This window comes from Bombus bifarius, unplaced genomic scaffold (genome assembly GCF_011952205.1).
Source record: "Bombus bifarius isolate JDL3187 unplaced genomic scaffold, Bbif_JDL3187 scf7180000007966, whole genome shotgun sequence".
Classification (NCBI taxonomy): Eukaryota; Metazoa; Arthropoda; class Insecta; order Hymenoptera; family Apidae; genus Bombus; species Bombus bifarius.
In genome coordinates this window covers 8,140,123-8,168,036 of record NW_022884352.1, presented here as the reverse complement: position 1 = coordinate 8,168,036, position 27,914 = coordinate 8,140,123, and the positions used below count along the sequence as shown (strand labels likewise).

Sequence of the window (27,914 nt, the reverse complement as noted above, 5' to 3'; positions counted from 1 at the left end):
GGAGGAAAGCGGAAGATTCGTGTACCGTCACTTTGCCATTCTCCTCCGACTTAAAACAGTTGAATAATTTAAAAAAGAAATTAATTATTAATCAATTGCCTTAAACCTAATTTAATCTTAAACCACAAATGTAAAAGGACCCATAATCTACAATGCATTAGACTAATATACAGGGCAATACGAAGACGATTTTCTCGAAAACGAAGTCTCAAATGAAAAAAATTTTTTTCCATATTTTCGACTTATTTTCTCATGTACAGTCACCCCCTCCAGGTTGTACCATCAATACTGAGACACTCTGTATACAAATATTGACCCTCTATGTAATGATTGACCGTTTACATAAGAAAGTAGGGAGTATAATATAATGCTTTTCATATGCAATAAAATTTATTTTATTATAATCTACATATTATATACATGTAAATGAATCGGAAATAACATGCGATATTCGATTTTATACGATCAACGTAATTTGATGCAAAAGTCATAACGCAATAGGCTGTGATTTTTGTATGTTGTCAATTAATAGGAACTTGTAACAGGTCATATAATCACTGCATACGTATAAAATATCATCCAAGCTTTGCATCCAAGCTATTTGCAAAATAGCATCCAAGCAAAAGAAGTTATTTCACTCAAAAGTGTCTATATCTTTAAATTATTACCTATATCTTTTCTTGCGAAAAAATTATATTATTATCTATGTACATAGTAGCAGTAAGAATAAGAAAATATAGAAATAAGAATTGTACTGTTACTACTACTGTGTACATAGATAATAATATAATCTTTTTCGTTGTTCTTATAAGAAAAGATATAGATATAGTTAAAAATACGCAATAATATTCGACAAAACATGAACGTGGCTTTACAAAGATATTGCATATTCTTATAATTTATTCTAAATTTACATAATTATCCATGTACGTAATTTATACAATTTACGTTTACTTCTATTAATCTTCAATTAATTTCTATTATCAACAACTAGATGGGATACCCTGTATACGATTGGTTACACTGTGAGAAGCTCCATATCAAAAGAAAAGATACGAAAAGTTCAGAGGGACACCCTATAGAAACCTGAGACTAGTTGTCACCCCAGCTGATTTCCCGAGCCCGTACAATCTAGCGTAATTCAAAAGTGGATGGCGACCCTTCGCCATTCGAGGGTGTACCATTCTCACCCCTGGGGGTGACATTGTTACGCGGACTGGTGCATGCGAGTCTCGAGAATGCAGAATCCATCCTAATATTTCACGCAGTCTGCTGCAGACTGCATCTCCCTTTCTATACAGGGTGTTTCGAAATTTTAGATTTTGAACGATGATTAGTCGACGCATTTGTAATTCTTCGGGCTTCTATTGTGTTTTTTATAGTAAAATGTTGCACTAGCTTCCGACGTTTCGCTTCTTCCTCGCTTCTTCAAGTTTGCCCTGTCTGTTCGCACGCAAATATGTACAATATTCATTTTGTGTAAAACTCTAATGCTGAATGTATTGGAAATACTAGTTTGTAGAATTTATACTTAGAAGGCAAAGTTAATATTTACTTAAGGTATTAAGGTATTGAGTTAAGTAATTAGTAAGATAAGAGTTTGGAATGTACGATATAGATGTAAATTTTTAAGCAACCCTAGGAAAGACAAGCGTTATAGTAAATAGTAAAATAGAAGGTAGAAAATATATTTGGAATGTAAAACAAATCTTGGAGATTTGTTTCCTCCCTAAGGGATCTACAAATGAAATCTTCAATATTTGTTCTCCTTTCTAAATATGTTATATACCTTTTAATATCTATAAATCTAGAATCTATCTAATCTAATCTAATCTATAAATATAGAAGGTAAAACAAATCTTGGAGATTTGGTTTCTTTGCAAAGGATCTTCAAATGAAATCTCCAAGACTTGTTTTAGCTTGTATATATATTATATATTTTATAAATATGGGAGGTAAAGCAAATGCTGAAGATTTATTTCCTTCATAAAGGATCTTCAAATCGAGTCTTCAAGATTTCTTTCACCTTCTAGATATAAAGTCTAAATATTTCGTACACGCAAGAGTTTTATACAAAATGCATGTCCATATTTTTAGTTAATAAGTGATTAATTCATAGCGTGAAAATGATATAGCTTTATCTGATTCAGATATTTTTCAGTAATAATTAAACCTAAAATGAGTTAAAAATATTCCATTACAATGTTAAGTATTTATTATATAGCACATTTCTATTATGTATTCTAGTTATGTATATTACTGTATACGTTATATTGCTGATTAGATAACTTCTATCTCTTGACAGTGTTATTCTACAGAATATGTCAGGTAAAAACCTCAAATCTGGGAAATAATAGCGTGGAAAAGTAGCGATGTTCTTGGAACTTGTAAGTAAGAAGGGAGGGTAAATGTTGATATCCACGTCGACGACACCATGGGAGTGGTGCAGGTGCACATATACTATGTATCTTGCAACAGATTGGATAATGGGCTTCTTAACAACGTAACGGAACGCGGTGTGTGCAGTGTTAACAGAACGACAGTGAAAAAGAGCGAAAGAAAGAAAGAGAGAGAGAGAGAGGGAGGGAGAGACATGCGAAAGGTTTCACGATGAGAAGAGATAGAACTGTGTTGTGTGTGTATGTTAACGACACACATTGAACGGATTGAAAGAGCAGACTGGATTTAAGTGTCGTTTCCAACGAGCTGATCCTGTTTGGAAGAACCCAAAGACATCGTCGAGACACTCTTTCTTGGTAATAGTGAAATCACTGTTATATGCATGTACCATGTTACGTGTACTATGAAGGCCTGTTATTTAACTCCTCCGCGATGCAAATGAGCGTTTAGATTCTCCAGAGGCTTTCTTAACCCTCTCTTTATCCATTCTCCACTCTTTATTCTTCTCCCTTGGAATAAAAGTATGCTGTTTTAGAAATATTACGAGACATACAAGTATAAAGAGTTTGTGTCAGATAGATCTTTCATTTTATATCACACTAAGATCTTCACTGTATCTGCAAGAATTTTATCTAATACATGTTGATTATAGTAATATTGTATTTCTGTATTAATGCAGCCTGATAGTCTAGAGACTGGACCTGGTTTTACATGTTTTGTAGACATAAAACAAAATGTTAAACTACATTTACAGATAGCTACAATAGTACATATTGGTCATATATTGGGCTATAAAAATTATACAGTTTTAATCTTATTCAGATTTTATCTTTCTGTTTTTTTAAATAGGAATATTATTGTATTAATTTCATTTTAAGGTACAATACAAATATACAGTTTAATTCAATACAGGGTGGACAATATATAACTAACTTATTATCATTGTCAGTAGCTTTTAAACAAAATACAAAACAGCAGTCCTTTTAATGTAAATCGTTTATTAAGATAATAGTGTCCGGATATATATGGCCAGAAATTTACTCTGCTATATGGCCAGAAGTTATCTCTAGCAATTTCTGAAACTGCAGGATCAAGGCAGACCTAGGCGTTATCTATGATCCATATCGATGTAATTCAATCTGGTATCGAATGACCAAAGTAAGAAAATATATTTCTCTTATTCTTTATTATATCGTTACGAGATGTAACAAGTTCTAGTCGAATTATCCAGACTCGTACGATCGAAATAATACCAAACACAAGTATACATTTTCGACCAACAATTCTTAATTAAACTAAAGAAATATGTAATATGTGGCTAGAAGTAAGAAATGACCTGACTACTTTTCACTCTTATCTTTGATGTATCCATGGCAATGTGAACAAGGAGTCGAATAACAATGAATGGATTAACAATTGAAAAGGCTGCAATACATATTAAAGAGACAGCTCCACTTTACAATAATTTGAGTAAAACAATTCAAACGAACTGGAAATCAATTAAAATCGAATCACTTATTGAAACTATAAGTTGATGCTATAAATTTAAACTAGAAATTCATAGTCAACTGATGGTAATAAACTTTTGTACTTTTGAATATAAATCATATATCTTTCTCTCTCTGTAATGAATGACGAAGGATGGAATATTCGAATTGCGTGAAAGATGGAGAAAGATCGTGGAACAAAATCGCACCCACGTAATTCAATAAATGTTGATCGAATGGAAATGTAAATCAGAACGAACTTTCCGACCGACCTTTTGAATCTTTTCAATCGCTCCAAAAATACGCGGCAATTCAGGTTGTACGCTTGTCAAATTCGGTCGTCACCGTGATACTTCGTATAATTTCGTATTTCACGAGCTTCTCTTCTCGTTGCAGTATCGCAACGAACAGTGTTGCCAGCGTTCGTAAAATTTTTACTCGTGAAACATATACGAATTTAAATGAACCCGATCCTTCCGCGTTCCGCTAGATCGTTTCGAATTAAGCGAGCGTTTCCGCGGAAACCCGTTATCGTGTTACGGACACGAAAAATCCACTGACCAGGAAATACAAGTCGAGCAACGGTGGTAGAGTCGTGCATCATCGAATTTGAATAAACTCGATCCTTCCGCGTTGCGTTCATGTTGGTCGCAGCGGTCCTCGCAATTTGCACGCGAACGCATCGATTCTGTCCGCCTACACGCACGCGTTTTCATCCGCACATGCGCAATGTATATTCTTTTTTTATCTTATCTGTGTGCCGTGATGAAATCGTGAAATCGGTTAAAAATCGATTTACGATTTTATAGTTTTATACGACTGGTTAAGCGATTTGTAAAAATTAGAAGGTTTTACCGTAATTTGGTTGATTCATAGAACGTTGCGAATTGTTTCGATGGTATTGCTACGGATTATACGAGGCACACAAACCATATAAATGGAATTATTATCTTTTGAATTGAACTTTTTGTAATATTTTACAGTGGCTTAATATGTTCCAAATTGAAATTTTTGAAATGTTTTAGATCCAACTAACGTCTGTTAGATTTTAATTTTTCAAACGTTTCCGATCACGTTAATATCTTTTAAATGTAAATTTTTGAAACCTTTTGGATCGGATTAGTATTCATAGGATTTAAATTCAAAAGAGTACAGTTGATTCACAGTGCAAGACAAATAAAAATACACATAACAACTATAAATCCAGTCTTTTTTCATGACCAGGGAGACTGAAAAATAAATTATTATTATTATTATTATTATTATCTTGTAGATTTAAATTTCTTAAATGATTTAGATCTAAATTAAAATTTTGAATCGTCTCGTAGCAACGCGAGAAATTCGCTGGATAGTTGAAGTCATCGAACTCGGCCGTTTATGAGCGTTTGAAACGACTTGCATTCACGTAAAAGATCAAAATTACCTACTGAACAACTCTATAAGACGTACGTGTTTTATATTTCTTGAGATTTGCTCGGATCTGCAGAAGTCTATTTATTCCGGGACACCCTGTATAGTATAGCTATGTTTCCATACATGCGTATCATTTGTTTCAGTCTATATTAAAAGTTACTGATAGAATAGAAATTCCCTCGTTACATTATAAAACATACAGCTTTCTTTTCGAAATCAATTAAGAACCACCAAGGTGTGTGAAATAGAAGAAACATCGCTTTTTAATAGAAACAAATATATCGATTTCCCAGAGGGGAATCCCTTTTTGCTTTCGTTGGATACGGCGGCTTGCTTACACCACCCCTGGGGATATGTTCGAGGGTCGATACGACGGAATCGAGTTTAGGCACGCATACTCAAACACGTTCTCTGGTACTTGCTGGAGAAAAAGCGTGTGAACAGGTTTTGCAGGAAGCTTTTCGATAGACTTTGAAACACTTTGCAAGTAAGTCTTTTTTTTGGATATCCAATCGACTGGGACGAAAGTGCTCTTCCTTCGTCTTAATATTGATGTTACGCCACGAGGCTTACCACAGGCTGTATTTTTTAATCGTCGCTCGCGGCCCTACAACGTCGCAGGCAAACCGTCTTATCTGCCCGCCGGATCATATATAATGTATCGACGAGAGCATAGTTGTCGCCAAGCAGCGAGCTCTAGAAACGTCGATTTTTGACCGTTACGTTTTTCACACTAGAAGGGGCATACGTGATCATAGGCGCGAGCGGTGACGTGACCCGAGCATAGTGGGGGTCGTCTTCCAAATGAGACAAAGGAATAATCGAAGGGCGTTCAGTTCCTTCCGACGAGTCAAACGTGACACTTCGACAAATCTGACGAGCAAACGAATTTATCTAGAGATATCGCAAAGTCGAGTCAAATTTCTGTAACATCTTCATCATATTATTGTAAAATATATTGTTCTATGTTAACCTGTTAATACAGTGTTACATTCATTAAACCACCTCTGTTATCCTAACTGAAACAGGGGAACGACTATTTCGCGGCGTCGATTAACATAATCGTAGCGAGAATTTACGCCTCTCGCTGACGCGTTCTCCTAGCGACCGCATCTCTCCGCGAACGGTCGTAACAATTGAATTTTTATTCCATTTCTAACACGCTCGCCCAAGCCTATTTAGCATTATATCTAATTTAAAATACATTTTCTCATAAAATTAATAACGGTAGATAATTGCGTATCTTTCGTTGGACGTAATTTAAGTTTATCAGGTGTATAGAAAAATTGACTGAATTACGAGAGGAGAAAAGATTCTCGTTAGTAATCTTTCTTCGTTTCTTAATCTGAGCAAACTTGTTCCTTAATTTATGCCAAATATAATAATCAGATAGCATGAAATTTATTTGTGAAATTCCATTTTCTCTTATTAGCAAATTTGTTAGCCTCGTGCAACAGCATTTATCAGCGTGTTGTAAATTACAATTTTTATTTTGTAAAATTCTACTAACGATTTATTAATTGCCAATGACGGAAAGAGGCTGAATTCGTACGAATGTTCGTTGTCGTTAGCTATCCATGTCTATCGTCCGATACGGTAAACCGCAGATAAAAAAGCAAATTGGCTAAAGAATCTGAGTACCGAGGTCGTACATTTTTCTCTCAGTATCCAGATATCTTTTCACGCGTCGGTCTCGTTCTCCTTGGACGTTTCAATTACGTCATCTTTGACACAGGAATGAATTGAACGACTTAAATCTTCTAATAGGACACTATTTATTCCATTATGAAAAGTATCAGGTCAGAAATTTCGTAATACTTCCGCCTTACGGTTACGATTTCCAATTTTTCATTCTCTTCTCGTGGAATTTCTCTCCAAAGTTACTTCGATTATTAATGGGTAAAATATCGTTTAGCAAAATACAACTTTTAGTTCAAGTTGCCAACGACTAATATCAAATTCGAACAGGGTTCTCTCTTCGGATCTATTTAATATCTTTAACAATACGACGAATGTTTAATTCAATTTCTTTTATTATTACATTTCTTCGTACGTATTATATAAACCTGCATAAAAATCCGCCATCTATTTATCATCATTAGCTCTGCGATGTAGAGTGTGCACGAAAATCCACCGTTTATACCTACGATTATTACCCCCGGACAATTATAAGAAAGCTTCCCGGAACCGGAAATATCTGCCTCGCAATCGATGTCGACTTCGGTTTCCATTGCAAGCTCATAATGCATCGATAAAGTCCCTCGTTTTTCATGCTTTTTAATAAGTCTGATAACAAGTCCCTTTCGACCGATGCAAATTGAATAGACATTCGCTAAAAACCGATAGATCGATCGAACCGAGTCTACCAATGTACCTGATGCAACCTGAATCGTAAAAAAAAAAAAAAAAAAAAAAGAGAGGAGAGAGGAAAAATTACGGTTGCATCAGGTTTGCCCGATACGGGGCATTGTTGCGTGTTTCGCTATTATTAAAAACCCTCCTCGGGGATAACCGAACGTATCCAGGTTGTATAGGCCTTGTTCCTTTGGTAAAGTCGAGTATAATCGGCGTCGATAACGAGCCACCCGGTGCTCCAGATAGAGTCGAATCGTTATTGGAAATATCCAGGGCTTTCTTCCATCGTTGCATATCCTCTCGAGTGTGACCCGTATTTCACGGAAGAGGATCCCTCGCATTCCTCTTCCTCTTCCGTTTCTCTTCCGTGTCTTCACCCTTTGCAGGCTCGTGTACAAGGTCGGAAATGCTCTTTCCTTTGTTCGATTGAATTTTCTGCTTTGACATGCAAAGGATAAAGCAGTTTAGGGAAATTTAACTCTAGAATGACACTGGTCTATGTACTTTCATGCGTATGTAACACTGTGGCTAAGCTAAAACGAAGTGCGAATGTTCGAAACGTTATTGAACACTTTGGAAAAATTCTGTTTCTATCCTTCTTCTTCTCTGTTAAGTTAGATTGTTCGAGAACTTAACGCTGTTGAGTCCAATAAAATTTAAAATTATAACGTTGTATAATTAAAAAAAGGAAGAGAGGAGATTGGTGGTCAAATTGCAGTGAAAAGGAAGTTTAGGTATTTTTTGATATTTGGTTGTTTTGATCAATTCTAAAAAAAAAAAAAAAAAGAAAAATATGACTAAACAAGAGATGAAAAGAAGAGATTCTGCGACAAACGAACTCGGTGGATACACGTAGCTTAGACAGCTTCTAGAGAAAATCGTTCTCCTTTCTCGTAACCGACCTACATTTATGAAACAACCATCTCCTCTCGGCCCAAATTTCTCGTTGGTCCTCCAGTTTTCCCTTTGATTCCGCTCATAGCAGAAAATATTTTCCTCGACGTTTTCTAAAAAAATCCCCGTTAGACAACTAGGAATCCAGTACTAGAATTTATGATCAAAAAGAAGAGACAAATTTTTTGGGAGAAGTTGGAACAGATATGTATGAAAATTTGAGGGACAGTAAAAATGAAATAAGAACATTTAATATTTATTATTCGCTAAATTTTAAAAATATATATATATTTATTTATATATTCAAATATTCATACATAATTATATACAGGGTGGTTGGTAACTGGTGGTACAAGCGGAAAGGGGGTGATTCTACGCGAAAAAAGAAGTCGAAAATATAGAATAAAATTTTTTCGTTTGAAGCTTTGTTTTCGAGAAAATCGACTTTGAATTTTCGCTCGGTACGCGTGCACTTTATCGCGTCTCGTTATAACGGATCTCACTGTAGATCGTTGTCTCGATGGAAAAATTAAAAAAAAAATTTTTATTCTATATTTTCGATTTCTTTTTTCGCGTAGAATCACCCCCTTTCCGCTTGTACCACCAGTTGCCAACCACCCTGTATATAAAATTGGGAATCTTCAAATTCATCCAGAATTTCAAGTATTTAATATTCATTTACGGATATTTGAAGGTCAGAAAACATTGAATATTTTAGATGTTAATCTAATTGCAAATATTTCAGAAATTTGTAATATTTTAAATTCATCAAATTCCAAATACTCTGTATACCTAAAATACCAAATACTTCGCCATTTATCTATCTTCGCCATTTGTAATATTTGAAATTCACCAAATTCCAAATACTCTGTATACCTGAAATACCAAATACTTCGCCATTTATCATATTTCGAATGTCCCATATTCGCCAAATTCCAAATACTCGATGTCCCCAAAGTGCCAAATATTTTGCATCCATCAAATTCCAAGTACTCGATATTCCCAAAATTTCGATTAATTCACATAACCAAATATTCGAATTCTCATCATTCAATTACTCAGATATAAATGCATATCTATCATAGTTTCCCAATCTGATAAACGCGCAGGGTATGAATATCGAGATATGCTCCAACATTTTGGCGAACGTTTCGTCAGCTTGTCGGAGATTTATCGTCGATCGAATATTAAATACGTGGAACCGGCTTAGCAACAATGTACGTCGGCTACACGACTATACACAAAAGTAATGAGACAACTGAGGCAGCTCAGAATGGATGTACACAAGATACGTACACCCCTTTATGTATCGTCCACCAGTACAATGTACACGAGTCGTTGTATATATACCCTCGTGTGTTACGCCATGGTTCGTGTAACTTTACACAGCGTAACATTCGTCTCCGATTTAATGGAAAACAAAAGAACAACATGGATATTCCTGTTTGTCTGGAGAGCAAAAAAGTCGTGTTTAAAAGTAAAAAAGGTTATGATGTTCACAAGAAAAGAACAAATAACTAGACTCAAGATACGTCATTACTTCAACATTAATAGGTTAGGACTAGATTATATTAATTAAATGAATTTTACCATATATGAGCTTTTTAGAAGAATAATAGATTAATTTTTAATCTACTTATTTACCAATTTAATTAATTATTTACCAAACATATTAGCAATTTAATTTAAAGTATTTTAATTCGTTAATGTTCAAATGATCTTTCCTGTGATAACCTTGTTCTATTAATAATCTAGTAAATTGGGCTTTCTGGTAATAATCTAGTGATAATTTCTTTAAAATTGTCTCAGTACATTGGAACATCTCTGTTATAGCGTATAAATATATTCAGAAATAATATAACAATAACGTGTAATAAGGAGTGATAAAATAAACAAGCAATTGATTATAAAATCGCCAAATTTTGTAAAATCTTTAATACTATGACAGGGATAGAACATTTTGAACAGAATAAGTGGGGAGGCAGTTTCTCCAAGATGATTGTAACTTTCACGACGAAGATTGCACGCCTCGTTGTCTGTTACGAATCTATGAATGGGCTCCATTCATTCCATTTGCATTTTTACTGGCCGATCGCATGCAGCTTGCTTCTGTTCTCGAATGCAACGCCACAACCTTAATCACGACTGTATCATATCGAATTAAAATAACTGAATTTTTATGTGAACTAATTAGACGATAATTTTTCTTGAAGATTCTGTTTGATGATTCCATTTAAAGATTTTATTTGAAGATATTTCGTAGAAGATTTATTCGTACTCTTTTCATCGATAATTTTTCATCTTCACATGAATTTTTTACACGATATGTTCCAAACGAATATCTCAATTTTTCTTATGGTCTTTGGGATGATAGAGAAATTTTCTTTTATTCAGAGAAAGGCAAAAGTAATGATTTGTATTTCTTTCTGTTGTACTAAACAACGAGTGGACGTTTACCCACATGATAATTTTAGCGATTATTTCTTTAACTCGTAGGACTGGAAATATAGAAGGAAGTATATTTTCTTGAAAATACATAAAGAGAGTACAAAATAAAGAAGTAGAAAAAAGTTTAACCATTGAAATAGTAGAGTAGGTACGTTGTATGCAATGTTGGACATTATTGAATAAATTTTATTTGTTACATGAAAGTCCAAATGAAAAACAGGAATAAATTATTTGTTATTTGGACAAGCCTAAATACATTATTCAAGATAATGAAATTAACTGTTAGTTTTACTAAAAGTACGATTGTATTTTTTATTTATTATATATGTTATTCTCTACATGTTACATTCATATTGCAGGTATATGATGGTTATTATCTGATTGCATAAGTTGCAAATTGGAGATTCTGTCTTTTTTTTTTAGGGGGTATTCGTGTGTCTGATTCTGAATCTTGTCGTAAATCTATCTCGGGACAGAAGTTGATAGAAGTCTCTTACTAAGTTATAATATGAATTTTCATAAAAGTCCGTAGTCCGATAAAGACACTGTTCGTTGAAAATTTTGTCATTTGAGAGATTCACACGTGTAACGTGACTTTTGGTCCATCCTATATAAATTAAAGATCCTATATAAATAAGAACAATATTCTATCCTCTCAGGTTTAAGAACAAAACGCTGTTTTCTTAGTTGTAATCGAAAATTATTCGTTTACAATCTTCTAAAAATACCTGCCATGTTTCATTCCCTGCTCCAGTTACCTTGAAGCAAACTTTTCCCTTCAAGTGTCCGTGATATACACGCGAAAATCAAGTGGCCCGGAAATAGTTCTCGCCATAGCACGAGGAGCCAATTACGAACCTGAATGAACACGAAGAACTTCGTTTATTGCTCCAGCCCTCTATCGATTTGATTTATTAATTCTTCTTTAAAGAAAAATTCGCGCTCCGTCTTAGAAAACGAAACTGACGCTCGTGTTCAAATTTCATACTATTTATATTTTGTCCATGATCGGTACGAGCCAATAATTCCGCGTTTGAAATTCTGCTGTATTTGAAATTGTATATCATACTATATCGTAATGCATATATTCATCGTATCGAGTATTATGTATTATATACAGGGTGGTTGGTAACTGGTGGTACCAGCGGAAAGGGGGTGATTCTACGCGAAAAAAGAAGTCGAAAATATAGAATAAAAATTTTTCGTTTGAAGCTTTGTTTTCGAGAAAATCGACTTTGAATTTTCGCTCGGTACGCGTGCACTTTGTCACGTCTCGTTATAACGGATCTCACTGTAGATCGTTGTCCCGATGGAAAAATTAAAAAAAAAAAATGTTTATTCTATATTTTCGACTTCTTTTTTCGCATAGAATCACCCCCTTTCCGCTTGTACCACCAGTTACCAACCACCCTGTATATAATCTTTTTGTGTATGTGCACGCTTTATGCATTTTGTTTCTATCGTAATTTATTCCTTGAAGCTAAATTTTAATTCAACGCCTATCTAAACATATCTATATCTTCATTTACTATACAGATATGTACTATAATTACAATAATATAAACGTAGTATCTTTCCTGATAGAAAAATTATTAAAACAAACATATTTCTCTAGAATATAAAATATCAAAATCCACATTCTACGTCACGATGATCATTAACTTGGTTCACCATAGCATAGTTTCATGCCAGATAATTATGATTTGTTGAGGAGCACATGGAAACGTAGAATAGCTTTGAACTTCTGATAATAATCAAAGAAAACTGCACAAAAGAGACGAACTTGCGAACAGATTCTTTCCACCATCATATGCCCCTTGAAATATTGTGATTTTGCCCTAAGAAGCTTACGTGATCCCATTTAACTAAGATACACCCTGTATACAGGGTGGTTGGTAACTGGTGGTACAAGCGAAAAGGGAGTGATTCTATGCGAAAAAAGAAGTCGAAAATATAGAATAACAATTTTTTTTTAATTTTTCCATCGACACAACGATCTACAGGAGGAGCCGTTATAACGAGACGTGATAAAGTGCACGCGTACCGAGCGAAAATTCAAAGTCGATTTTCTCGAAAACAAAGCCTCGAACGAAAAATTTTTATTCTATATTTTCGACTTCTTTTTTCGCGTAGAATCACCCCCTTTCCGCTTATACCACCAGTTACCAACCACCCTGTATACACCTAACCTTACCCTGTCACCCTTAATTACCCTTATTTGAAACAAAAAAATGTGTCAGAAGAGAACTGTATGATGTCGGGGATGAGGTACCGTGCTTTCATGCATTTCACCTTGCGACGACCTTGAAACGTCCAGCAAAGCTGACATTAAGATTTTTAAAACGGATGCCTCCATTTCTCGTTACATACTCTTTTAGTTTTCAAAACACTGCAAACTCGTGCCCTTTGCTGCATTCGCTGCCGAGATGTAAACTCTCAAATTCGACAGAGCAATACAAGGTATAATTGCCCAAAAGTGACTACTTGGAAACGATCGACTATTTTGGACACGCCAGAAGTTTCATAGCAGCATTATGAAGAACATCTTTATGTGTCGCGTCGTGGTGTACGTCGGGTAATTCTAATGCCGGCGGTATATCGGATTTTAAAGTTCATATCTCGATTACGGACACTTCAAAAGGCACGAGTTTATAGCATTTTGAAGACGTCTAAATGTCAGCTACAAGAATATGTAACAAAAATATGGGGGTATTCATTTAAAAATAAAAGGTAAAAGCACAATATGTCACCTTCTATATCGTACAACTTTTGTCTCAAACATTTTCTGTACCGTCACAAATAGCAAAGTAAGTAAGGCTGGAAAAGATAGATGGAACACCCTGTATATATACATATATGTACGTATGTACGTATACATATGTGCACATTTATTAGACTATAGTTTATACAATTGCAGTTATCAATTCATAACCTAACCTGTAACCTAGCTATATCTTCTTCGTCTAAGGTTTCAAATTCAAGGATCTATGATTTATTGGAATCATGATCGATTTAGAGGCCTTGTTTCAGCAGCCTTTGGACTATTACAGGCCGAAAGAACCTCGTTATTCAATCGAAAAGTCAGTTCTATCGAAAACGATGATCGAAGAGAATTAAAACTTCCTCCTTAGTAATTTGATAGGCCTCGCATGCAGCATGCTAAAACTGCAGTCAAGTAACATGTAATGTATTAGAAGCAGTATAGACTGGAATAGCAGTGCTTGTTTTAAGGTTAGGAGAGCTTGCGAAGCTCAAAGTGGGTCAAAAGCCAGCGTGCCCCGGTATACTTGCCAACCTACTTGGAACGCATTCGAGCAGAGTCGGAAATGTTCTTTTGCATCGCCTCTGTTACCACGTACACCAACATAATTGTTCTAATCCAAATCAATTTGCATGTAATAAGTTACTAAGGTAATAAAATGGTATAAAATCCTCTCTTTACTAAGTACATATAAGATTTTGAAAAGCAATTCCACAAAGCAACTTGTCTAGGATACAGTCGGTGTTGTGGCACAGAAATAAAATAGGTTTGTACGACCGTGCGGTAACATTCTACTTAAAGTAGCTTATTCGAGTGTCCGACCTCAGACAAACCATTGTCGGTGATCATAAATCGTTTCCAGAAACTTACTGAAAACGAAAACGTCTTTATAAAATTTTCTTTAAAAATCTTCTTATAAAGATTATAAGATTTATATTATTATAGATTATATAATAATATAAGATTATAGATTATAAGATCTTCAAGATCTTATAAAATCCTTTATAAAAAGGAAAAATATTCTCAATAAAAGAAACATTAAACTATAATAAATTCCAAAAAAAAGAACACTGTAAACACCCGTTTTAACATCAACTGCTTGTATTACGTTGCTATTTTATTCTGTTACATCACGTTATTTAACTCTTCCTTCGTAATTACCATGTACCTAGCTATCTATCCTGTTTAAAATAAAATTTACTTCTGTAAAGGCTCGATGGATCAGCGAAGAGTAGTTAGAACCGATACCGTTCCTCGACGATATTGTAGGAGGAACGTTTCAACGAGGAAAGAAATAGAAAACTACCGGTAGATCCCCTGTGCATACTCCATTATTCTTTTTCCTATATCTGCCTCTGTTCCCTGTAATACCTTCGTATTGACTGTCTCCTTGTAAAGCGCCAGACGGAATTTTAAATCTTGATACGAAGACAGATCTTCCTGCTCTGTTTTCCCCGTCCTCTGAAAGCCCGGAAGTGGATGGGAACACAAAGCGGAACGGTGAAACTCGTCGATCACTCGAACCGTGAACTAGAAGCATTTGGATAATTAACACGTCGCAGCCATTGCGATGGACGATTTTTCTTTTTCTTTTACCTTTGCCTTCCTCCTTCTTCTTCCTTTCTTTCAATTATTTTTAATTCGTTCTTTTCTTCTTTTCTGTTCCGTTATCGAAGCGTTGAAGTTGATCGCCGCGAAAATACCAAGGTCTACAAAATCGTTTTTCTAATGTACAGGGTGTGTAAATATTGTCGATAAAAGTCATCATAAGTCTGACTGTCTGACGACTCTACCACCTTCGGTTTGACGGAGATTTCAGCCGAAAGGCTCGCGCAACGTTGTCCTTGAACCTGAAAATCAAAGCCAAAAGGTCAGTTTTTTTACTCTGTCGTATTAACATCGCGGGCATCAACTTTGAAAAAGGAACTAAACCGTTCTCTTGGAAAATGATGTTACAATACCATTGGCCCTTGCATCGATACTACTTACTATGTGTTCATATTTCACAGACGAATATATAGAAGGAAAATAGCGTGACATTAACGAGGAAACAGGAAATTATTTCTTAGCAAGTGAAGTAACCGACTCTAAGTAGGGCGAAGCTGACTAACTTCATGATTTCTAAATATTACAAAATTACTCGCTCTATGAAGAAACCTTTCTATTATAGTAAGAAGAGTTAAATGGCGTCAAAGAGACCAAGATTTGGTACTACATATTAGCTGTTTCGTAGGTGAATACGTAAAGGACATACAAAGATCAACTGCTAGACAACGTCAGTAAAGATAATGTTGTAGGTGGAGAGTTAAGTTTGGCACACTCTGTATAAGTAACAATCCTTCTTGTACGTAGTCTTAATTTGTACTATCCCTCTGAGTCTTATTACTATCCTTATTGCTAGTAATTAATATCACATTGCCCTAAATGATACTGTGCTATCTTGGTGTTCTAGACAAATTACTTTAATTCTCGTTGCACGCTTTGTACGAAGCAGCGCAATCTTTTTACATCCACTTCGGCGTTTGCTTTCACAATTTGCCTGCTGCTTTTTATTATTTAAATTTGTCTATATGACAATCGCTCTAAGATCTCCAAAGTAGAAAAGAAGAACATATTAGGATATTTCTTTGCGCTGGGATGTTTTAATTAGACCAGAACGTACAGAAGATCGAGAGTCGTTAATTATTTTCCAACGAGTTTCTAAGAGAAATTTTCATTTGTTTTTATCATATCGGTTTCCTTTCTCACTCTTTCTCTCGATTGAATTTCAACAGCCATTTGAATCTGATTAATAGAGAATCCATTACTAATCGTATCAGATCATAGGCTTTGACGCTGGAATTGAATAAAATAATAGTACACTCCAGGCGGACCAGAGTCAATTAACGCAATTAACGAGGAAATGATACAATATCGCGATTAACAACGTGCTCCTAATGCCAGGAATAATGGCAGCCATGGGAAAAGAGGCGTGAAGATTAATGAGGATGAGTCGCGAACAAACGAGATGCCATAATCCTTAAATTACGTATTACAGGCGTTGCGATTTTCAGTAACAATTAAAAGATACTTGGAAACGCGTGTACCATTAATATTGCTTTTTAATTCTTTTAATAAGAATTACAAATTGAAATGGTGCAGAGGAATTTCAGCACAATGCAGTAGATGAAAAACTCTGTTTAACAAACTGCTGCGTATTTACCTTAGAAGAGTCTTTCGTCAAAAGTCTATCGAAATAAAGGAAGTTACTTTTCATAATTGATATTGATTTCTCTATCGTATCTGTTCTTAATTAATTCAAAATTTCGATTCAGTTCTTAGGCTAATAGGTGTTCGAACGAGTGGGGCTCTATTTTGTTTATAAACAGGAGTGTACGTACTTATTTCGAACATGTTCTGTAGACTAGATAGGCAAGACCCAAGTGAAAAGGTACAGTAAATCGTTTTAAAGCGACAGGAAGCAGTGGATGCGTATTATTTCCAGCTATGAGGTATCGTTGTGTCCCAGTGGGAAACACGAGACGATGTTGGTATTCTGCCAGTCTAGAACAATGTGTGGGTCCCTTGTAAGGATAGGAAAAGCCGAACAGTGCGGCGAGGTCGGTCTCTTCTTGGCACGAAAGAATGATACTCCGCGATAATTACGACCTGTAACTACAACGTGCGCTTATTTATCATGCATGCGACACGGGGTCGGATTAAATGTTAGCTGCACGCTGAAAGGAGTCGCATTTGCATAAAAATGATGGAGAAATCTGCCAGCTTAAAGCTATCATCAATCTGTTAACCGAGAATGAGAAATTAAGTTATCGTAAATCGAACATTATATATGCACATACATAATATTTTACATATATACTTATATATACTTCTATACATATATATATATTTATTTATTTATTATAATTACATGTATACAGAGATAATCGACAGAGAACTAACAGAGAATATATACAGAGATAATCTAATAAGATTATAAAAATAAGAGGGTAAACTGTGGTGATAAAACGACAGATGTTAATAGAATTCGATATTATAGGATAAGTTATTAAGGAGGATAAGATATAAACAAGAATCTGATAAGATATTAATAACTACAATGTACTTTATTTATATAATTTATATATGTATATAAAATACATGCATTGTAGTCACTAATATCTTACAGGGTGATGTGACGAGAAGCAATGAAAAAAGTTCATATAAATATATGCTCTATCTGTCTTCGCTTATGAGACATAACGAATTTTCATAAACACTAAACCTATTGAAGATGTTGAATAAGCTTCCCAACAAATCCGGCAAACATCAGGAACCATTGAGAGTGTAACCGGGTTTATAACAAGACGTCTACAGGCTTGCCTTAAAACGCAAGGTGGTCATCTTCTTCAGTATCTTCTGTAAAGGTAATTGGATAACACGAAATCAAGAGAAAAGTTCGTTGTATCTCGTAGACGAAAACGGATATGTCTATAGGAACGTTTTCTATTGTTTCTATTATATGTTCTGTTGCACCCTATATATAAGAATAGGCTCAGTTTTACAAACTCGATGTCTAAAACCAAAGTATGAGAAAGATATAAGTATATACGAGTTTTCAAAAATATTATAAAATCAAGTCCATTTTCCGACCCTAAAGCCGAAATTACATAAAATATATAAATATATACTTGGGACTGATTAATTAGTGTGAATGCTATAATAAATACAATGTTGCGCGGATATTCTTCACAGCCACCGTACTCGCCTATTGTATACATGTAACGATATCTCGCTTTCCAACTTGCTTCATAATAGTCTTAATAATTCACCTTTAACGACAAGCTAATCTTTATTGTCGTGATGAAAAATGAAGTCGCACGAGGGGTCGAAACGCGATCATCCGGCTTGTATGGAAGGCTTCGGTTGAATGCAGACTCCCATTAACCGATTATATCCCATTAAACGATTAACATTCTGAGCATTCCAGTTCTTTGCCCGTCTCTTTTGCCCGGCATGTGCATTGAGTAAAATCTACTTTTACACAGAATACACACGATTCGTGTTACAACGACTTCCTTCAAGGAATTTCGCATTCCTTTGCCTCTGCCTATTTCTATCTTGTCTTGCAATTTCCTAAAGAAATGGCGTACTTCGCAGGATTTACTGTAATTAATCGCCTTATACAGCAGCTCGCGTGATACCTAACGTTAATCTCGTTTCGACATAACCTAAAAATCTATCTTTTTATATACTATACACTTCCATTCACGATCTGTGTCACAATATTACTACGTTACCAATATCAACATAACGTGCCAAAAAGTTCGATTCTCTTTTCCTCTTTGTTTTTCTGAACGGTATTATGTCGCATTGTAGATTGGAGGTTATATCGCTGTCATTTTTAGTCTTTTCGTTGTGGTGTCTTAGAAACAGAAAATTCCTTTAACGTAGGTGTGTGAATAGTTTTTAATGAAGTATCGCTATTTTAATTTTATATCATACATACAATATTTGTCATTTTATGTACCTAAAATAATCGTATTAATACGATAACGTTATTACAGTAAAGTTAATACAATAGAGTAAACCAATTTTTACTACATGTAATAAAGCAAACACGCTACCTTATTCCTCGATACTTACACCCAAAATCAATTTGTTACATGTATCAGCGTTCATATATACTCTTGGCTATAAGATATATAGAGGCATTATAATCGTTATTAAAACAAATTTTAAAAGTTATAGTATAAGGCCTCGTTCGAATGAGATTAATATCTTTAATTAAAGAATTTTAATTTGGAATAATCATTATTGATGACGGAAATTTAATTCTGTTTACCAATAACCAATATAAATGACCCGCACTTTACTTTAGTTACCGATAACTATTATTGGCGGTACAAAATTTCTCTCGTTACAATCGGCTATTGTCAATTGTTATTAACAGTACTTACAATTAATACCTATTCACTGAGGATATAAAAAAATTAATTGTAGATATTATGTATTTTATTAGGCAAAGAAACGATATGAAGGTATATGAAACAAGGAGTAATCTAAAAGATATTGTAGTACAATGTGCATTATTAATGCATGTGTTAATAAAAATATCTAAACTGCAATATCTTTTATACTATTCTTTGTTTCATATATTTTCATGCAATTTCTTCGCTTTATAAGATGCATAAGTTCCATCATTTAGATATTTCATGTTATCATGAATACGGATTATCGATAATGTTAATAACAACTGACAATAGTCAAATGTAACCAGAAAAAATGTTGTCGACAATATTAATTGACGGTAACCAAAAGCATTTGTTGCCATCGATAATAGTTACCGGCAACCAAAACAAAATGCACACTATCGATAGTAGTTGCTGGTTACCAAAAGAAATTGCAGTCATTTATATTGGTTACTGGTATCCAAAATTGAAATGCCTTCGTTGACAATGGTCGTTCCTAACCAAAAGGAAATTTTAATCATTCGTAATGGTTATTCGTAATCAGAACAATTAAAAACTAATATTTTTCAATCATATCGTGTTTTGGATAATTTCTTTCACATTTATTCATAGCTTTTATTTAAATAAAAATTGATTTTTACTCAATGAGTTTTTGCCAAAAAATGCTTAAGATAACCTTTATCTTGGATCTTTGATTATACATATATAATTATAATTGATATTTCAGGGCGTGGAATGATAAATGGTTGCTACCAGCAGCATGGTGTATGAGGAGATAGTCGGTATACGGGGTAGCTGACCCCAACCGCCGCGCACGCTTTTTACGCGCGAAATGCCCCACAATTTGAATTCCGCTTCCGTCAACTCCGCCAACACGGCACCGAATCACCAGGCCTACAACCAACAACCTTGTCACCGACAGAATGGAGATGGACTTCAGCCCGAGGTACATTAATTCCATTTAACAGAAAATGATACTTTGAAGAAAATAGACTTAGATCCTTTATTTGCCAAAAATGCCAGGTACTATCCTATTTACGTTTAATACTATATTATCTTTAAATTATCTTTAAATAATGTTTTAGATGTATGTATTTGCCTATTAAATTTCTGTTGCACAACGAAGGAACCAAGAACCACATTGGACATTTAATCTGACGTTAATTACTCGCTTAATGGTTATACGCATTACGCGTGGAAAGAGTATAATGTTTCTGGAGCAGAAAAAATAGTTTTAGTTTAGAAACATCAACCCGGAAAAAGCATCTCGTTACTCATTTAATTTAAACGATGAACTTGATGTTATCATATTTTATAATAAAAGTAGTGTAATATTTGTACTCAGCTATAATCATACAGTATGGAATATGTAATTCTTGTCTCCTATTGTATTTGAATGTAACGAGATACATTATGGAAATAAGAATTTCCAATGATAACGAAGAAAGACGTTATACTATCTTAATATTCGGATATATTAATTAAAATATGTAAATTCGATATCGCACAATGTAAAGTGTATTAACAATAATAGCACTGTAGCACACTGCAAAAAATTGTTCATATTTAGATTATAACATTTTAGAATTGTATCTCAATGCAATTGGGGACCAGTTTTTATTTGCTGTCCAACTGAATTAAGTAATAGTTAAGAGACTAAGCGCTTCATTTTTAAAGAAGCCATGATTTTAAGATTGCCTTGGATTTTAGTACTATAATACGCAAGTCCATCCAAAGAAAAACATCCAATGAGGAATACTGTCATGGTTTTTAACGACTATACAGTTAATTAATAATTGCATAATATCCATCCAAGGAGTGCTCCAAATTAATAAGAACCTAAGTACGTCTGATGACAAACAGAATAATGCAATATATAAAAATAAGAAACCTATTTTAATGAAAATTTATGTGTATGTAACATTCTTTGTTGCAAAAATTGCCACAGAATAACATAGAGAAAACTTCCTTAAATATTAATTTGCTATATTAGCTTCAGTTAATTACACATATTTATTCGTTACTTCTGGAACATTATTTTATTCTATATGAATAAAATTGTAGAACATAATCGTAACATGAAAAATCCTGTTTTCAACAATTTTGAAGTTTCACTTACTTTAATCACATTTTATATTCATTCCGTCTATTGCAAAAAGCAAATAGTTAAATAACGATAATTATTTAAAGTGTATATATAATTGATATTAATTGATATTAAATTATGTACAATTGATATTTTACGAAGAAATCTATTTACTCTATATTAGAAAGAGCCGGTGGAGTTCGATACGTCTCATTTGCGTGGTGCGCCGGCCGAGGTCGAGGCACTGGTGCACAACATCAAAGAAGTTGCGCAACAATTCCTCTATCACTGGAGAACATTCCCTATCATCCTTCCACCGGCACTGTCCACTTGTACGGAGGGCGAAGACACGCTTGCGAGAAAGAAACACCACCTGAAGGATCTGTTCGTCGCGCCCAGCTTCGACGAATTAGACTCAGTCGCCGTAGACAGCAAGGGTGAACCAAGGAGATTGACCAAAAAGCAGCTGGAAAGCATCAGCAAACGAGGGTAGGTCTTCCTATAATAACGAGATATCCAATTTATATTTATCTTTATCTTTGTAGGTAGCAGTAGTATCAGATTCGTAAGCTCTCACGTTAGGGACGTCCTTAAGCCTGCAGTTGCGATACTCGTCGACCAAGTACGAATTGGATTCAGTTTTTTGAAGCAGTACTATCCAAGACTTGCAGTCACTAGTGAAATTGGAGCTGTAACTTAGAAAATGATTTAATTTAAGATTTATGGTTTCACATGTTTTCTGCTTAGTTTTTGTATTTAGATTTAGTCAGGGAACGTATTGTAAATAAAAGAGTATATAAGGCATATTATGCGTAAAGAAACACAAAGGATTTCCAGTCTTTTGTGAATCACATAGTAGATAAAGTAATATTTAAGAAATAAAAATAATCAACTACACACACGCGCGCGCGCCCTAGTATTGGACAGTACTGATTTAAAAAATCGAATGATAAAGATTAAAAATAGGGCTAAGAATTTTTTGAATCTTTAACGAATCTTATTGCAACTTAAGGATTAATGACGTTTATACTTAAATTGAATATGCTTCGAAACACAATATCGTAGCGATTGTATCCCTTAGAATTAGATATTAGCGACTTTTCTGCGCACAGTATAAACATCGCGAGTACTTACTAACAGATACTTGTTTTTAAGGCTTGAATGAAGCTCTCACAGATGCTAGTTTTTTCTAGGATGCAAGGAATATACGTATATAACATATATAATTTCAGGAAATACGTAAATGTTTAGAAAACGTCATGTGTATAAACGTCATATGAGTTTATCGCCTACGCAAATTTAAAAAAAAGACAAAAGAGGAATTTGTGATAATTGAATTCCCTTGCAAAACCTTAAAGGAATTTTATTTTTTAACTATTCAAGTAGTCAGCCTTAATGTATATCACTTCGTTTTGATAATATAAGAATAGTGAGCGAACCAAACCCAAATGGTGCCTCGTTTTCGTAAGGATGTGTAAAACCAAACAGCCACTCGCTTGTGTCTGATATTTTCTAACAATTTTTGTAAAGCTTTCAGAAGGAGAAGTACGGAAAACCGAAGAAGCTGAATGCCACTCAATTGGAGAGCATTCGAAGATGCGGGTATGTCATACACCAGCGTCACACAATATTCAAAGTTGACCGAAACAATGATCGTTACCCTGTGCAATGATTTTGGAGACTGGAATCACTCTCTCTCACGATCATCCTTTTTTTTCTTTTTTAACGAAGAAGTTATATCTCTAAAAACCCAAAATCCACCATGTAATGTCACCACAAAACAGCATGGTCTTCTCATCTTCATCTGAAATTCACCCTGACAACAATTGGCGATTAATTAATCGATTGATTTGCATCGGACAGAGATCAAATATATAAAACGAGGGATTGCCAAGTGCACGAATTCACTGAAAAGAAAGATTTATATCTGGTCTATGTGTGGAGGGATTTCGTAGAGATAACACAGCTTATAACAAATAATACTTAGGCAATCACGGCATGATGTAAATCCTAGCTGTTAAAACACAATTAATATACGGTGTAGGTTGTGTTTTTTTTATTTTTAGAGCGTTTAAAGTATGCTTGTATTATAGCGAACAATTCTTATCACTAGCTTTATCTCCACGAATAAGGAGTGGAGAGTGTAAGGTTCTTCTGTTTTGGTTATTCACTAATTAGAAACGCTGCAACAATGTAAAAATTTTGTACATATTCCAGGATATGTTTGTTCTCTATGTACGTATATATGTTAAATGTATTTTTTCTTTTTTTATATATACATATATTCACAATGTAGACGTAACATTCTGTTTCTGGATTTTTTCCATATTTTTTTTTCCTTTTATCCCAAAGTCGACTGTGTTAATAAACAATTTGTCTTTCAGGGAATTCGAGGTAGACTCGATCAATTTCGCTGGGCAGACACACCGATGGAGATTGAGCGGACTTCTTCAGCGTGGACGAGACAGAAGACGAGATGCATTGCTTCGGGATCTCGCTTTGGCAACTAGATTCCTTGTAGTTACGGCGAAAGCCAGACTGGTCTCCCATTGCTTCAGTGTTTCGCAGTCTCTGAAAGCTTTACTAACAGGGCTGTTACGGCTTCTTGGTATGAGTTCATTAAGAAAGTCCTTTCTATCTCTAGTGGATTCGCAAGAGGCAATATTATTTAAGTACAATTGGACGTTATTACGTTTTAGATATTATAATTGGCGTACCATCGCTTCAAGCACATAATTTGGATGCTAAAATCAGGGAGGAGCGATGTCGGTACTTGGTTGCCGAATTAGTGTGCAGGGTAAATTGAATAAGTCCTCTAAAATATTTATTTCAGTTACATTGGATTGCTACTTTAAGCAGAGGCTATGTCAATAGGAATTATAAATAAAAATATTAATATGATGGAAAGCATCCCTTTCTAAGATTTTTATAAATCTCGCTACAAATTGCAGCCTGAATATGAAGATTCTCTGGAACTTCTATGTGGTTTTGTACGAAAACAGCTTCGGCGAGCGACGATGGAGAAATTCGAAGTGGAAAGAGAATTATCACAACTATTACCTATCCCGGTTCCTTTCGTATTTGGAACACCCGCTGGAGCAGTGGTTGATCTTAGATTATTTAGCAGAGACATCATCAGGAAAGCTTTACCGATTTTAGTTGCTATTTTGGAGAGAGAGACACGAGGCTGGTTTCTTCATTTCAGAGAAAGACTGATTTCTGAGTTGAGAGCGCGGAAAAAACCGGATGAAGAGATAGAAAGAGTACGATTACTTCTATATCAATCACTATGAAGTTGTCATAAATCTGTGCGTTGTATTCTTATTGATTGTGATCACCTTTAGGAAGTCAACGAAGCTGTTATGCGAGAATATTTGCAACGAGTGTTCTCTAACATCTTATCGCATCCAGACATACTCGATCTCGGTAACGGAATAGCTCAACTGTTGGTTCAGCAAGCACAGTCGGTCGTATTAATGCATCGAGCAGTGAAAAATGTGCAGCGTAAACTATTGCAAACGAAAGAAGCGTTGAAATGCCATATAGAAAACGAACATCCAGTTTTGTCGCGAATAGAACCATGGATGCGCGATAGAATGAGAGAAGTTGAGGAGAAGTTCATCGAAGAGTGCGAATGGAGCGCACACGAAGAAGCTCTCACATTGTGCACTCATCAAAATTTACAGCAGACAGTTTACTTTCTTAATCGTGATTTAACATTTATGAAAGAGGTACATAGAACTGCAGATATTGTCATAAACACTTATTCGCATATGAATACAATGTATTCGTTTCTCTCAGCGTGAACCAGTCCTGTTGAAAGAATTGCGCAAAGTTAAAACACCCACGAGGAGCTTCCAATGGCCGACACAGATATGGCTTCCAAAAAACTGGATTATCAGACGCAATTTTCAAGGCCAGTCTGAAATCATACCAACGGTGCTGAGCAATACTCCGACATCTATCACGACACCTCGCGCAGATCCGAGTCAGCCTGTCTTTTTAGTTGAAAGGGAGATTGTACACACAACTACAACAAGGTATATTGTAACAATGAAGTAATCATTCTTTAAAATTAGTAGATCATTGTCCTCCTGGTGTAAATTTATGAAGAATTAATTGGTTCTAAAATTTATAAACAGATGGCCTATGTGGCGTTGGATTAATTACGTAGCCAGGACGTGGTGTTGGACTTGGAATGCAATGTTTCTATTAGGCGTGGCAGTGCCGTGGTGTAGTCCAGTCTCCATACGAGCTTTGCTACTCGTACAACCCTTTACTCCCGATCTAGAATTGAGTCAATTGAATGGAACCCTGTTTCCTAGAAAGTCGTCTCAAATGCCCACTCTTTGTTCTCGGTTGATAGCACTTTGGAGACATATTAGTAAAAGTCGGACACATTTTGAAACAGAACCGGACACTGGTAAATTTAATAAATTAATAGTTCTATACTTTATTTTTTATTGTTGAATGTATTAAATGATTATTTGATCATTAATTAAATAACTTTGCTTTTAATTGTAGGATTTATTGGAAAAGGAATGACAAGGCATTTAAATAGATTATGGAACTATGGTGTTAAAGGTCTTCTAGGAACACTTATTATATTATTTGTTTTTCCTGTCGTCTGTATAGTCACGAGTTTAGGATCGCTTCTTATTGCACTTACTGCAGTTTTATGGTCCGTTGAATATACTATTACATATATCATAATATTTCTTAATTATAAAACGGTAACACTTTCTTTTTTTTTTGTTAATTTAGGATGCCTTTAATTACCTTAGCGTTGCATGCATTTATGGCACTCATAATGGATTTGGATAGTCCAGAACCAAGTAGAAATCGATATTTGGTCATCATGGAAGCATTAGTTTGGAATATCGGTACACAAGGCTGTCTACAACCAATTGCGGCGTTAATTGTAGCTCTTGTTTTGTGTCCTATTATTTCTTTTGTGATACTTACAGGTAAAATATAATATTCTCATTATAAATTAAAAAAGTAATCTAACTATGAAGGATTCGCTTATTTAAAATATATCACTATCTCATAGTTGCTGTGATACGTTACTGGATTAGAGTGGTCTGGGACACGACTATGTTCCATTTAGTAATAAAGAACAGGGGTCGTATACCAGCCAGTGATAGTTTTGTGGTTAAAAGAATAGCTGGACCAGGACTAACTTCTGATTATTATTATCAAGTAGGTATCACAAATTAATCACTAAAATAACTACTACTTAATGTTAATTGTTCCATTCTTATTTGTAGATTAGGCCTGAACAAGCTTTAGCTGCATTCGAGGCGAAACTAGAGTTAGACGAATTGTTAGCTTTCCAACAAGAGACAGAACGATTAATTACACAACCTCAGAGGGATTTCACTCAATTTGTAGAAGCCTGTTTTGGCCCATTCGCTGCTAGCCTTGCCAAAACAAAAGATCCGTACAAATCGTTAGAAAAGGAAGCCAAAGATCTGATCGCCGTATTACACGAAAAATTAGACAGACGTAGAAAAAATTTGCAGACTGGTCTTGGAATGGTCGTAAGAAGTAAAATAAAACTTACTACCTTTGATCTAAAGGTAATTATCGGCCAAAGCACCTTTGATCCTAAAAATTATTTTACAATTTTATACATTTATAATTCCATTTTTAAGGTGGTAATACAACAAGGGGCACTTATGTTAGAACGCCTTTATCCCAGTCATGTGTTCGCGAGATTATCAGGGAATGAAGAGGATTTCTGGGAAAACAAAGGTTTAAGTGTCGGTGACTGGGCTGGTTTAGCTGGCCTCATGTACGCAGATATTTTCAGTTTAAATTTCCTTCAACCTCTCGATGACGCAGATACGAAATTCAGGCTAGAACCTCATCCTGGAGTCGATTTATCACGTTACACAGATATGGTTCATAGCACAGAAATCGGCGGAACTAATGGGCCAGATTTGCTCGGCGCAGTTTATGCACCACGTGGAAATATACAAGTGTATAGTCCGTACCTAGAGGTCTCAGCTTTTAACCCACGCGCTAAACAGACTAGTAATAGCAGGAAATCAGATAAGCGATGGTAAAAAATATTCTGAATTTTGGATATTACTAAATATTAAATACTAAAATTT

General features: G+C 34.8%; 1 protein-coding gene and 1 long non-coding RNA gene across 4 annotated transcripts in view; one reads left to right on the top strand and one right to left on the bottom strand.

The window, feature by feature from the left end:
* LOC117206046 overlaps window positions 1–27,914 on the top strand; it is a 42,154-nt gene that overhangs the window by 10,403 nt on the left and 3,837 nt on the right. The window contains exons 1-15 of one of the 3 annotated variants that reach the window (XM_033445038.1): window positions 18,142–18,164; window positions 20,437–20,655; window positions 21,980–22,284; window positions 23,326–23,397; window positions 24,180–24,403; window positions 24,495–24,592; window positions 24,747–25,058; window positions 25,140–25,526; window positions 25,597–25,835; window positions 25,938–26,218; window positions 26,320–26,476; window positions 26,560–26,762; window positions 26,849–26,997; window positions 27,066–27,377; window positions 27,453–27,862. In XM_033445038.1, coding sequence (XP_033300929.1) covers window positions 20,542–20,655; window positions 21,980–22,284; window positions 23,326–23,397; window positions 24,180–24,403; window positions 24,495–24,592; window positions 24,747–25,058; window positions 25,140–25,526; window positions 25,597–25,835; window positions 25,938–26,218; window positions 26,320–26,476; window positions 26,560–26,762; window positions 26,849–26,997; window positions 27,066–27,377; window positions 27,453–27,862 — 3,263 coding nt within the window. In that variant the 5' untranslated portion in view covers window positions 18,142–18,164; window positions 20,437–20,541. Of the gene's footprint in view, window positions 1–18,141; window positions 18,165–20,436; window positions 20,656–21,979; window positions 22,285–23,325; window positions 23,398–24,179; window positions 24,404–24,494; window positions 24,593–24,746; window positions 25,059–25,139; window positions 25,527–25,596; window positions 25,836–25,937; window positions 26,219–26,319; window positions 26,477–26,559; window positions 26,763–26,848; window positions 26,998–27,065; window positions 27,378–27,452; window positions 27,863–27,914 lie in introns of those variants that run through there. The other 2 variants (XM_033445029.1, XM_033445047.1) reach the window with 2 other exon arrangements.
* Window positions 11,293–17,647, bottom strand: LOC117206153. Its single transcript, XR_004487342.1, has 4 exons — window positions 17,139–17,647; window positions 15,355–15,608; window positions 14,960–15,288; window positions 11,293–11,855 (listed from the first exon to the last, which is right to left on the bottom strand). It is a non-coding gene; the product is annotated as an uncharacterized LOC117206153 (long non-coding RNA).